This window comes from Amphiprion ocellaris, chromosome 2 (assembly GCF_022539595.1).
Source record: "Amphiprion ocellaris isolate individual 3 ecotype Okinawa chromosome 2, ASM2253959v1, whole genome shotgun sequence".
Lineage (NCBI taxonomy): Eukaryota > Metazoa > Chordata > Actinopteri > Pomacentridae > Amphiprion > Amphiprion ocellaris.
The window spans coordinates 18,447,127-18,461,449 of NC_072767.1; the positions used below are offsets into that span (position 1 = coordinate 18,447,127).

Consider the following 14,323-nt stretch of genomic DNA (forward strand, 5'->3'; position numbering starts at 1 on the left):
AGGCAGTGTGCATTCATGGGTTTTGAAAGAGTGGCAGTCGAGGTAGCATTATTTCCTTTTTCTAGTACTAGTTATAGAAATAACAGTGTTGCATTTGTCAGTGGTATTGCACCGATTCTTTCAGGAATAGAACTACTGAGAGAAGTATTAATATTGCACAGATTATTGTCTATATTACACAGATACCAAGAGGCATACAGGTAGAGGCAGGAAGTGATTAACTCAGCTTAGCATAAAGACTGGAAGCGGAAAGATAAAGATTTAGAAAGTGATAAATTATACCTACGCCACCCTGGAATGTTATTAATTAACTACTGGCATCTTATTTGTTTAATCTATAAAGACACATAGTAGTAAAAATCTACTGCATGGATTGTGCTTGTTTGCAGCGTCTAACTCCCCATAAAACTATAAAAGATATTGTAATTGTTAGAGTTGCAATGATTACCCGATTGTCAACTATTATTCTAATTGCCAAGTATTCTGATAATTGATCAATTAGTTTGTGTACTTTATTTAGAAACTAAGTAAAACAAAATCTGATTCCAGAGTTTCTTAAATTTGAATATTTTCTGGTTTCTTTCCTCTTCAGTGACAGTAAACTGAATAGCTTTGCGTTGTCGACAAATCAAGACAATATGAGGACTAAATGGTGGATTTCTGTATAGAAAGATTGTCATTTTATGCCTGTATTTATAGACCAAGCAACTAATTGATTAATCCAGAAAGTATTCGACAGATCTGTCAACAACGAATAGAATTGTTTGATGCAGACCTAGTAAATAATTTGTATGCATTATAGGTTGTGGAATGTGTATGTTTCTAAGTGGTTAGAACCAGGCTTCCTGTTTCCCATTACGTACATTGTTTATGCTAAGCTAAGCTAAAAAACTCATCTAGTAGCTCCATCTCTGTACTTCATGCCCAGACTTCAGAGCTCCTCCCCCAAAATCCTGAACTATTCCTTTAAATTAACTTGCTTGGACTTGCTTCTGCTATGTCCAAAGTAAAGCATTTTTGAGATGTTGCAATGATGTCTTGGCTCTTCTTAATTACTTTTAATCTCGTATCAGATCTAGAATTTAGAAATTGCTGAACCTCATCCATTGTTATTCCTCTCAGGTTGTGTGGGTGTGATTTGAAGACAGTGTTTTAGATACAAGAGAGGCTTCAGAGTGTTTGTCTTCCTCTTTCTGAAGGAGGACACTGACGGATTTAGAGTAATATTCCCATGTCTCACACTGCTGAATCATTCACAGCATTTTATCACTGGTAAATCATTCCCACATTAAGTTTTAGACTGACAAATAACAAGAGCTTTGCCAAGAGAATTGGCAGAGTCTTCCATGCATCTTGCTGGTCTGCTCCGAAATTTGCTGGACAGCTTTAGCAGCGCCCACAATAGAGAGACTTCTTTTTAGCACAGAACTGGAAGATGGCACTGTTCAAGCCACCTGAGAGCTTCTTGGAAGCACAGAAAGCGTGAAAAACAACTCCCAACATGTTTATCCTGCTCAGGGCAGAAGAGGAAAGAGGAGGAAAGAAAAATCCACACAGCAAAGCCAAAGAGAGGCAGAGGAAGCAAGCTGGTTCATGGAGAATGCTGTCTTCCTATCCTGTCATGAGCTAGAAACTGCTAGTCTTCTATATCTTTGATTCATTTTGTTCCATCCATTTATTTTTCAATTTACACCAAGGTTATCAGTTTATGGGCTGCACAGTGGCGTAGTGGTTAGCACTTTCGCCTTCTCCCTGTGCATGCGTGGGTTCTCTCCGGGTACTCCGGCTTCCTCCCACAGTCCAAAAATATGCTGAGGTTAATTGATTATTCTAAATTGCCCATAGGTGTGAATGTGAGAGTGATTGTTTGTCTCTGTATGTAGCCCTGCGACAGACTGGCGACCTGTCTAGGGTGTCCCCTGCCTTCGCCTGAGTCAGCTGGGATAGGCTCCAGCCCCCCCCGCGACCCTAGTGAGGATTAAGCGGTGTATAGATAATGGATGGATGGGTTATCAGTTTATCACAGACAGATTTTGAAGTTTGATTTTTGCAGTATAGCGTAGCCAATTTACCAGCTTTGGAGAAACAGCTCTAAGATTACCTCCAAACTTGTCCTTGTTCTCTTTATCCTTTTATTGCTTTCTTCTATCGTCTTTCATCACATCTATCACCTCTGCACCCTTGTATTTATTATTTATTTATCCGCTCCCTATTCCTGTCATTTTTACTCATTTCTCTCTTTTCTAGGTGGGTGTATCAGAGCTGGGTGCCCCCTGGGGGAGTTTGGTGGTACTGCTCCAACGGTTAGCTGCTACTTTAGCAACCAGCAGCAATCACAACAGCATGGAGTTAGCTCTGTTAGCAGTCCGAAACCATGTGAATGATGCCATACTGCACGCTCAGCTGCATGGGCCACGCATCACAGCCACAGTAAGCAGAGGGGATGATGGGATTGAGGGGGTAGTGTAAATTCTGGGTTGTACTTTCCATGCTTGTGTATAGTAAATTGTGCATGAAAGCAATTTTGAATTCTGGCTCTTGATGCGTTTCCCGGCAACACCCACACTTTAAAGAGCTCAAATCTAAATGAGGACCAGCAGCAGATCACCTCATTACTCATATGCCCCAATAATAAAGTCATTTGAATTTTGGACACAGAGTGAGGAAGGCCGTGGGTTTCTTTCAGCCTGGCAGTTGGATCTCCTTACAAAAGCCGTGTACCTAGATGGGCTAAAAACAGCCTCATTCTTCAGAGAATCTGGGGTTCCCCTCAGTCTGTGTGTGTGTGTGTGTGTGTGTGTGTGTGTGTGTGTGTGTGTGTGTGTGTGTGTGTGTGTGTGTGTGTGTGTGTGTGTGTGTGTGTGTGTGTGTGTGTGTGTGTGTGTGTGTGTGTTTGCACGCGAGTGTGTATACGAGTGTGAATACAGATCCAGTGCCAGACAAAGACTGTGGTTGGCGGGACAACCGATACCCAGAATGCCGCTTGGTTCTGAGTGATGAGAAAGTTTCTGTGGCTAATCTGTGGACAAACAGACGACACACAAACACATGCATGCATGCACACACTGTTGGAGGGAAAAATAGACTCGGCGTCCAATTTTGAGAGAACATTGTGGACTTAGTAGAGTAGATTCCTGAGAGGTAAACAAACACACACAAGCAGAATTGCACTGCTAATTGTGGGGCTAATAAGAAAATACCACTTCATTAAATATTTGATCAAGCTCTCTTATTCATTAGGCACATCACCAAAGGCTAACCTCTAACCTTTCAGCAGTAGATGAGCTCTGTGCTGCATTTAAAGTGAAAAGATGTTTGCAGCATGAATTTTAAGACAGCAGTGATTTTAGCTTGTTGGGGAAACAGCGTGTCTGAGGAAAACAAACACACTAATAGGATAAGTAATTGGTGTGAGGCTATTCTTTTGTGTGTCTACTGTCATAACAGCCAATAAACTACCAGCTATGAAAGGCAGAGGGCACCGACAGACCTCCCAACAACCTTTAAGCTCATTTCTGTGTGTCAGCATATATAGATTTTCTTTCCATTGAAATAACCCCTTCCTGTCTTAAAATGACTTAAAATTAACCTTACACTGTTGCTTCCTCTAGGATGTGTCTATAATATAATATAATATAATAATTAGCAATATCCATCATATATACCTGTTTACAAATCTGTTCAAATGAACACATTTGAAATATAATGTTTGGTGTGGATGTACAGATGTGAGCGCAGCTAATTGACTTTGCAGTAAAAACCGAAATTCTAAATGCTTCATGTACATTACATTGCATTCCTCTGAAAAGCAGCCACATCATCATCCTTCGAAAAGCTAAATGCCATCAAAACTGTCTCCTCCACAGGTAGAGAAGGTGTGCGGCCCCCAGGCGGCTGGTTCCATGACGACAAGTACACAACCCACCATCTTGCACACGACAACACATGCAGCATCAGCAACCACAGAGAAGTCATCTGTGACTTTACCTCCCTCAGTTGATCCACCCAATCATCACCGTTTACAGCTGCAGGCCAGGAGGTGAGTTCAGCACATACATCTGATGACATGAAAGTTCTTGTCATTGAAGTGATAATGATTGAGGCAAGTTAGACAAGACAAACCTTCAACAATGGCGGAAGGAAAATGAAAAAAGATTGCGTGTGTGTGTTTGTCTATAGGTCATTCCCTCTTAAAGGTTCAAGAGGAGACAAGAGTCGAAGCCTGAAAAAACTGTCAAGGTGAATTTTTTGGTTTTGAATTAAGTATTACTAAAATGACAAACATCTAGTCACTTGTATTATATGTTTGTTTCTTGCAATATCAATTTACTTCATTATTTCCATCAAGGGTTAGTCCAATTTGGAGTGTTGCTTTACCTAGCTTTAGACTGTTTTGACTTGATCATTTTCTCTGTGGCTGTATTTGCATTTTAATCATTTCCATTTATTGTCTTCACTGTATGTCACTTCTCCTGAAGGAAATAGCAATTTCATATTTCAGCGATTTCAACTTTAAAAAAAAAAGAAAACAGCAGATCAGACGGCTCATTAAACCAAACCTTGGTGTCAGATTTTCATTATACAGTCATTATCAAACGTGCTATGAGCTTGTTTCCCCTCTTCTTGCTGCATTCAGTAACTTCTCTTAAGTCTCTTAGAATGGATTTCCCAGGGAACTGGACATGACAAGTGTAAATTGGAACAAATAAAAGCATATGGTACATGCTCCTACTCTTATTAACAACAACCCAAGCATTGAGCTGTGCACATCTCTCTCTCTCTCTCTCTCTTTCAGGGAGTTTCAGGGCTCTATCCAGCGGTACCAGTGGTTTTTCTCTGAGCTGCCAGAGATGCTTTGTGAAAGCGAGATGGAAGTTGAGCAGCACACATGCTGGAGCGGCCAAGATGTCGTAGAAAGGTCTGTGTGTGTTGCATTACGTGTATAATTTTATCACTAAGCATCACTTATGGTAACAGTAGCACTGACACGCTACTTGCTCCTGATGACTGATTTAATCATGATCTTCTGGGATTTGGTTCATAAAACGTTCAAATTTGTATAAAGTCAGAAGGGGAGTTTTTCTCAGGCAGAGTTACCCTGATGTTTTTTTTAGGTCTAATCCAGGGTGCTTTTATTAAGAACAAAACAACATAAAAGTTTAACATGCTACCAGTTTTAGCATTTTTGTACTGAATGTGTGCAGAAATGAAAGGTAGGAGGACGTGAAAAAAAGAGTACTTACATTACACAAACATTACATTTGATTGCTGGACCAAGTTTTGTGTTTGTCAGCTTTTGTCAGGTGTGAATTTCAGGCCCAAGCTGGACTTTGGAGACCATGTAAAATCAGGTCAATACATTGTTCATATCTCACTCAGCAGCTGGAGTGCTGCTCATCAATTTTGCCACTACTGTTCAGAAGCCACAGCATTTTTCAGCAATACTAATGGCACAGTCGGAGCTGCATTTTTCCCAGTTTTTTACAGTGTCTACCCACCATTCAGTGTAAATTACCATCTAGTAGCTATGTGAGAAAGATGTGCCATTGTGTGGTCAGCATTTTTGTTGCTTTAGATAAGCTGGCATCAGCATGGAATGAGTTGTTTGGAACCTTCTATCCAGTATGTTGGTAATGTCAACATTCATCTGTAACATTTAGAACACACTAATGCTTCTCTGAGGACATCCATGACCATAATATGTAATCTGATGACAACATTAGGACTGATGGAACAGGAAATAGAAAAGTTTTAAGAAAGTGGGTTTGTGGCTGGCAAAATGCAGTGAGAAAGCATTCCTTGCATGAATAAAAAATATGATTTTTAGTGTGTTTTTTCGTTTAAATAAGGGGATAAAAATGCAAAAGCACTTGAGTCTGTGTGTGTGCATGTGCATGTTGTGTGTGTGTGTGTGTGTGTGTGTGTGTGTGTGTCCTAATAGTTGCCAGGCCAGGGGGGTGACAGGGTTGTGAAGGTTAGAGAGTTCGTTTCCAGAGTCTTTCTCATGGTGATTACATTGGCAGCTTAAACTGGTAACAAGACAAATGGACACGCACACATGCACCAACACACGCACACACATTCACACGCGTGCACGCAAATGCATGTCAACACACACATTCCTACACACATACCAAGCCACACACATACCAACACGCACCCCGCAATACACAGAGAATATAGGACGATAGTGCTCGTCTGAAACACACAGACGCACAGGGAAGCGTTGTTTCAGGTCGATCCGTCTCAGGAGGGAATGGGCTGCTGTGATGGAGAAGGTTTTTTATTAATGGTCTATCAGCCATATGAAACAGACCATGTAGCCTTGCAAGGACATCCTACGCGAACACACACACTTTGCTTTGTCACCATTACTGCTGCAGTGAAGGCCAGTAAATGTCATATTTAATAACTCTGTTTTTAGAAAACTGAAGCAAGACCCCCGTTACATATACAGTTTAGTTCAAAAGGATCAATTTTGGATTCAGAATATTTAATCAAGAAACACATTGTGTTTAATTTTCCAAGTTAAATATGTTCCATCTTGTAGTGGGCTGTCCTTATAACTATTTGCAGGTACACAGTATGATGTCTGACATAAACAAGACATCATTATTCCTTCAAAATAAAATTTTGTCATTGTTATGTGCTAGAATTGCTTAAACCTTGTGGACACAGAAGGGATGTTATTGGCAACTCAGTTGTGTTTGCAAGTAAAATTTTAACAACCTACAACATAAAAATGATTAAACCAAGGCTTTCTTTTTCAATATAAAGAGGAGCTGTGGTTTCCTAGTAATCTAGTGGAGGCACGGTCCATTTCAAGGCAGTAGGTCACAATGTCTAAATAGTTTCTGGTCATTGCAGTGTCTGAGTCCTCAGAGTGTGTTTCTGGAAAAGCTCCAGTTTTCCACAATGCCATTGCCCCTATTTCAGAAGAGCACTGTGATTAAAGATGCTGAATGAACATTTCTCATAAAACACCTGCTCTTCTCTTCCCCTCTAATTTCTCTTCTAAAGATAAAGTAGGCAGACATGTGGAAATAGCAAAAACAAAGCCAGACTTTGAAAATGCAAACCCAATCTTGTAACTCTCCTCCTTCCCCTCTCTGTCCTAAGCTCCTCCCACCAAACCAGCGAGAGAATATAGTTGTAGTTCAAATGCAGAAAAACAGTCAAGCTAAAAGTCAACATTCTTTTGTGGCTTTATGTAAGAGTCATATCCCACGTTATTGTGAGAAAGTTTTCTGTTTAACCCATTGCACCACATTTTCCTGTTCTCAATGTGGACTCACCTGATCTGGGCGATTAGACCTGTATTTAGCTGAGTCTGTCGTCACAGATTACATATTCTGAGGCAAGAGGAGGTGCAGAAGTCTGTTTTACTCTCAGACTACTTGAATTACAATTTCCTAAAAAGTTATAGATTTTTTTTCTTTTTTTTGCCCAATGATCATAGATGCCATAGAAAATTCACATAAGTGGTTGTAATTCAGTGCTAGAATTTCTAATCATCATGAAAGCATGCCAGGCAAAAGAGCCAATTAAAACAAATCTGATCTAACATTTGATCATGTGGTCAGTTATAGCTGACCAACATATGGGACCGGTGGTTACATAATCTTAGAACTGAGCCTTAGCTTAACTGCGCAAGCATGCATGTGTGAAAGGTCTAGTGCCTAGACAAAGAACACTATTCCCATGCCAGCAATGCCAGAAAAATACTGCCTAACCTCGCTTCAAGTCACATCACTGATCATGTGTAGTTGGAACACTAAGATAAGCTTCTTGGACATTTCCCTATCTACATTCCTTCCCAGTCCACCTTAGATATTCCGACTTCCTTTCTAATTTTTTCTGTGACAGCTCAAAAGTCAATATTCAGAAATTCTCTGTCATCACCATCATCTGTAAAGTGCTTCGTTTAGGGTGAAGTTTTACTTTGAGGGCTAGAAGAGATGTTGCCGTTGGCCTGTGTTGGAGTCCAGCCAGTCTGTGCCTCTCTGACCTCTTTACATCTTCTTCTCTCTTTCATCTATCCATCCACCCATTCATTCATTAATTCAGCCATCCATTCATCTCTCCATCCTTCTTTTCAGACCTCCATTCATCTCCTCCGCCCTCTGACCCACTTCACTTACAAATGTCTGTGCTGGTGAGAGTGTGTGTATGTGATAGAAAGGCGGTAAATGATGAGAAAGTCTGAGAGTGGATGATAGAGGAGAAGAGAGCAGTTTATAAGCTCCTCTTTCTTCTGGGTTACAAGCAGGTTGGACAATGAAGATAGTTACACCTCTGATAAAATGTCAGAGACAAGTAAAGTGAGAAAACACTGCTCTCAGACAACCCAGACTGAAGGCTCAAGGTCATCTACTGTATAAACTAAGCAGACTATCCTCCAGTCGCTCCACCTACCACCTACAGACTTACCTACACAGGAGCAGGAGACAGTGCAAAGCATTAAATAGTGTTGTAAGAAGGTTCATATTTAGATAAAGCTGTGACTAGAAAAATGAAGAAAATCTCAATTTGAATACTTTATTTTGATAACACAAAAGCAGGAGCTTTCCAATTATATTACTTAAATCATTATATAAGTCTTCTCAGGGCACTTTCCACTGTAAGTCCTTAAAATATTAATGAGACAACCCTGACAATTCCCCCTTGAGCAGCAACTGGAAACAACTGGGAGGGAAAACTCCCTTTTAACAGAACCAGATTCAGCATGGGTGACCATGTGCCTCAACCAACTGAGGTGAGAGGAGAGAGAAATTGTAACTCAGAGAAAGAGACACCTGCAGAAAAGTAGGGAGAGTACAGAGAGAACAAGAAAAGCACTCAGAGAGCGCAGTACTCCGCCAAGACTGTTCATTCCTCAATTTGTGTATTCAGAAATCACAGCAACATAGAATCTGACCATTTAAAATAGATCGACCCACAAACTAACTAAATAAATAAAATATTTGCCTTGCATGAGCACAGGCATGTGTTGTGCATGCGTACGTTATGTACAGATACCAAACTGCGTGACCGAAATATGTAGCGGGTCGAGTGAATTGATGCAGGTAACTGACCCAGTGTTCACTTGTTGTCATGGTTACGGTGACACTGTGGCGACTGCTACATCTTGCAATCGGAAATCCTTAACAAATCCGTGGATGCAGACTATAAGCCGCATCACTGCCAAAATCTAATGAGGTGGTCCTTGTGTCATTTCTGACCTTCCCTGAAAGTTTCATTGAAATCCATTTTTGAGTAATGTTGCACACGGACAGACAGACAGATTCACAGACAAACGTACACCGATCATCACATAACTCTGCCGCGTTCCTTGGTGGAGTAACAAAGCACAAGCTACAAGATAGAGAGGACACAAAGTTAATTACATGCAGCAGTGGCATACAAATACATGGAAAGTGAAATAGAGAGAGGAGACTAGAGGTGCACAGGGCATCATGGGAGGTACCCCAGCAGCACAGGGTTATAGCAACATAGCTGAGCTAGTCCTAAAGATAAGCTTTTTTAAAAAGGAAAGTTTTAAGCCTAATCCTAAAAGCAGAGAGGATGTCTGCCTCCTGAACCCAAACTGGGAGCTGATTCCACAGGAGAGGAGCATGATAGCTAAAAGCTTTGCTTCCCATTCTGCTTTGGAAACTAGGAACCACAAGTAAGCCTGCACTCTGAGAGCAAAGTGCTCTAATGGGATAATAAAGTACTATGAGGTCTTTAAGATATGATGGAGCTTGGTCATTAAGGGCTTTGCATGTGAGGAGAAGGATTTTAAATTTTATTCAGGAGGGCTAATGAAGAGAAGCTAATATCGGAGAAATATGACCTCTCTTGCTGGTTCCTGTCAGAGCTCTCGCTGCAGCATTTTGAATCAGCGGGAGGTTTTTCTGAGTTATTCACACATCCAGATAATCAGCAAAGATTGTAGTGAAACCAAGAAGTAACAAATGCATTAACTAGTATTTCAGCATCAGTGTAGAGACAGCAGGTTCCTGATTCTGACAATACTGTGCAGGTGAAACCAGGCCGTCCTAAGACTCCAAGGTTCCTTACAATAACACAACACAACATTTCAGGTCATTGTGGCCTTCATGTCTTGAATTTCGGCTGTGCTTTCTAATAATATTGCCTAAGAAAATATACAATGTGAAAGTACATAACCCTTTAAAACTCCATGACAAACTTTTGTGTGCATGGACAGATAGTTATTGACATGAACAAACTAAATATGATTTAAGATTGGACCATTGTCTGCAGCTGGAAGAAGAACATTGATGAGTTTCCTGACTGTTGTGTTTGTGCCTTGATGTGCTCTAAATTCTAAATAAAAATATTCAATATAGTTGATTTGCAACAGCTCTTTCAAGGATTTTAGAAACAAAGGGATGGTTTGATGTAGGTCTAAAAGTTGGCTAAAAGACATGGATCAACAACAGGCTTTTGAAGTAGAGATTAAATTACAGAAATCTTTCAAGCCTCTGATATGTAGCTTGTCATTAAAGATAGATAGATCAGATTTAATGTGGGCATGTTAATCAAGATTAACACATCCTTGAGTGGTCTGATTTAGATCGGGTTTATAAGATATGATAATGATTCAGATAAAATTTTCTCAGAGAGATCTAAAAAAGAGAAATAGATTAAATATAAATCAAGTCTTACTGCCATTTCTGGAGCTACTATGATTCACAATACATCTGAGACAGTTGTGGGTAAGATGTGATGGTGCAATTCTATTTGTAAAGAAGCTCAGAAGTCATTACTGCTGAGAATTACAGGACTGCATGGCTCAACAAAGCTGTGACTTTTTGTTAGCCTGGCTACTGCCAACACAGTGTTCTCACTTGTTTTGCATTTTTGTAATTTTGAGGACACCTACCTGTGCAAGTTTGGATTTTTTTTCATGGCAGATATTTGGATTTGTCATTGCAGGAAAACAAAGATGAAATGCATTTTGCTAGTGGTGGCTAAGTCCCATCAAGTGTCCCTCTATACCATGGCAGTGAACACATTTAATGTTATCAATTACATATGCTTTTTCTGCTGTCACCTGCCAAAATGTCTGCTGTGAAAAAGATTTTGTGTCTTTATTATTCATACAGTTTTTTGGAAATTTTGTGACCCCTGCAGTTCCCAGCATACCTGTACCTAAATCCAACCTATGGAAAGGTCTTATCAGCTGTAAGTGGAAATGTGTGGACATGCAGGGTCTTGGAAACACTCTTATTTTAAAATAGGCCCATAATTGTAGACCTATGCGAGAGACAACGTGACCTTGCATTTAATTCAAGGTATCAGTGCAAGACATAGAAAGAGTATAATACAATATGTGTTTTTCCATGTTAACATAGATATACACTACCGTTCAAAAGTTTGGAGTCACCCAGACAATTTCATATTTTACATGAAAACTCACCCTTTTATTCATGTGCTAACATAACTGCATAAGGGTTTTCTAATCATCAATTATCCTTCAACACCATTAGCTAACACAATGTAGCCTTAGAACACAGGAGTGATGGTTGCTGGAAATGTTCCTCTGTACCCCATGAAGATATTCTATTAAAAATGAGCCATTTCCAGCTAGAATAGTCATTTACCACATTAACAATGTCTAGACTGTATTTCTGATTAATTTAATGTTATCCCCAAACTTTTGAATGGTAGCGTAACTCACACACTGATCAGATGATCTGTCTGCAGTTACAACTGTAATAGCTGATTGTCTCCAGAAGAGGGAAACATCATATCACATTAAGAGGGAAGCAGGTAAAAACGCTGCTTCCCACTCAACACCTGCCACACCCGATGCTTTGATGTGTTTTGTGTCATTTTTTTAATGAGTTACTTGCAATTTATACGAAGCATTAATGCTTAACAGACTCAGTTAAATACTGATAAAAGTCTGACAATGAGTTGTCCTGAGGGCGGAAGAAGAAAGTAGGGAATATAAAAATATTCAACTAAGTGCCAGATCTATCCAAACCACAGTATATCGCTTCCATCTGGGACAAGAAGCACAGGTAAATGCCTCAGGTGTTAGTATAGTGTGTTAGTGTCTGTGTCTGTGTGTCTGTCTGTGTGTGTAAGTGAATAAGGTAGAGCTATTTAAATGACTCCACAGGAATGCAGATAGATTTACTACTCAGGTTGTGACTCTTATAATTACACACCTCCCTCAGATCAGATCACCATCTCAGGTAATTTCATTTTCACCGCATTTGTGTGTAGCACATGCATGCGTGTGTGTGTGTGTGTGTGAGTGTGAGTGTGAGCCGCCACAGATGCTTTAAACGTTTGCTGCAGGGATGAGACCGAAGAATAGATGTCTGTGTGTGTGTGTTACCATTAGCAACCCCGCTGTAACCGAGGGCAACAGCAGAGCAGCATTGTCGTTATGGCGCTGGTGATTTATGTCTGTCGTTCTCCAGATCTTATTAAGTGTCACTCACAGTCACACCTCTCTGTGTCGTCTGCGGCAACAGTTTCTGCAATATTATCATCTGGTGTCAAACACACAGAGCAGCCCGACAGTCTGTAATCTGGCCAATAGCTCATTCACAGCGCTGACAGCTTCTGATACATTCAGCAGGACAGCAGGTATTGCACATTAGAAAATGCTTTAGATGGGCAGATGCTGTTGATATTTTTCTTCTCCAGACGGCACAGATTTGTACCTTTGCCAGGTGGTAATTGCAGGTAATTGAATAGAGATTATTTTCTGCAACTCCAGTAACCTTTGAACAGAAGGCTATTTTCTATCAGCTACACCTTGTTTGATTTCCGCAACAAAGAGGTACCAGACTGATAAAAGAGGACAGAGATCTAATGAGTGCAGTCAGCGAGAACCATTCACTACCTTTCTCTTGAACTTGAATTTATTTGTTTGTTCTGTCTGATTCTTACTCCTTTTAATTGAATGTAACAATGCTGAGTCAGTCAACTTTTATGAAATAAAGCAGCACATTGTCAAAGTCACTCGGCAGCCATCTTGGAAAGACCCCGAGAAGTTTTTTTCAACCAGCAAGACCAGGTCTCTATCTAAATGAATGGCAAAGGAGGAATCACCAGTCTAATAAAAAAAAAAAAAAAAAAAAAACATTGAAAAAGTTTGGTAACTTTGCCCAGAATAAGACAATAAAATCTTTTTTCCGAGCAGGTCTTACTTCTACTCGCTTGCCCACAGTGGCAGAAGTTCAGTTCAGATAGATCAGCAGGGACAGATCATACAATCTCCATTTTTGTCCTGATAGAATTCTCCCATAGATTTCTTCTCAAGATTGTTTCAGTGATGACTTTTTCCTTTGTAACATCTCTAAACTCATCACCTCCAGTTGAGGGCTGAACATTTAATCAGTTTCGAATCAAAATGGCAATTATAAATAATGTAATTAGCAAATTGCAAAGGCTGCATTAAATAATGAGATTAATGCTGTAGCTCTGTTTGATTTCATTTCAGGTGATTGAAACTTTCATGGGTTCTTGCTCATCGATTAATGTATACTAAGTGGTTTTGGCTGCATGCTGTGGTTGGACCAGCCACACTTTGTACATTTAGCAGCTTGTCTGACCGTCAGTACCGGTAAAAGTGACGGCTGTTAATATCTGTCAAGCTTTTAGCAGATGTTTTGCTACTGCTGGCAGTGTGATTTAGTAAAATCTTCTCCTGCAAATAACCCAGAGGTGCATCCAGCAAACTCTGGGTTCCTTTCTCAGCCTTTTCCTCCTACTGCAGTGCTTAAGGCCCTCCAGAATATTAATAATTGATTTTTCCATTACATCTTGCATAGTCATAGAAACTGACTCCTGTTGTCGTGGACATTCCAGTGATCTTATTGCCCAATTTCCGAGTTGCCCTACCTGACAACTCTTCTGGAATTGGTAATCAGTAACAGCTGAAGGCATTCCTGTTGGAGAACCTGCTGTCATCCTGGTCTTTACAGGCAGTCATAGTCCCAGCTCAGTGATTGCTTTACTATTTAATGATTTACATACCTGCTGTACATTCATAGATTTATTTGCATACAACTTTTTAACTATTACAGTGCAGTTTGTTCTCTCGGCAGCAGAAAGGATAAATTTTTCAGGTTTGTAGTATATGTAGAGCCATACAGTTCCTTTGCCATCCCGGGCTGTTCATCATCCATGTCAGTGCCATTGACTCTTTCACATTTAATTGTCCAATGCATATTTATGCAGACTGTACCAGCTTCATCCAAAGCTATGTAATGCAAATACAACAAAATCCATGCTCCTCTCAATAACCGTGTAGAGATATATTACAGTAATTTACATATTTCCACTGTGACAGGTC

The 14,323-nt window shown here is 40.1% G+C and overlaps 1 protein-coding gene across 2 annotated transcripts in view; it reads left to right on the plus strand.

Annotated features, from left to right (window-relative positions):
* The window catches only part of LOC111567448 (glypican-5-like), a 66,716-nt gene that overhangs the window by 11,194 nt on the left and 41,199 nt on the right, over positions 1 to 14,323 (plus strand). For both annotated transcript variants that reach the window (XM_023268588.3, XM_023268587.3), the window contains exons 4-7: positions 2,248 to 2,430; positions 3,867 to 4,039; positions 4,180 to 4,239; positions 4,796 to 4,918. In XM_023268588.3, the coding sequence (XP_023124356.2) occupies positions 2,248 to 2,430; positions 3,867 to 4,039; positions 4,180 to 4,239; positions 4,796 to 4,918 (539 nt within the window). The remainder of the gene's footprint in view (positions 1 to 2,247; positions 2,431 to 3,866; positions 4,040 to 4,179; positions 4,240 to 4,795; positions 4,919 to 14,323) is intronic.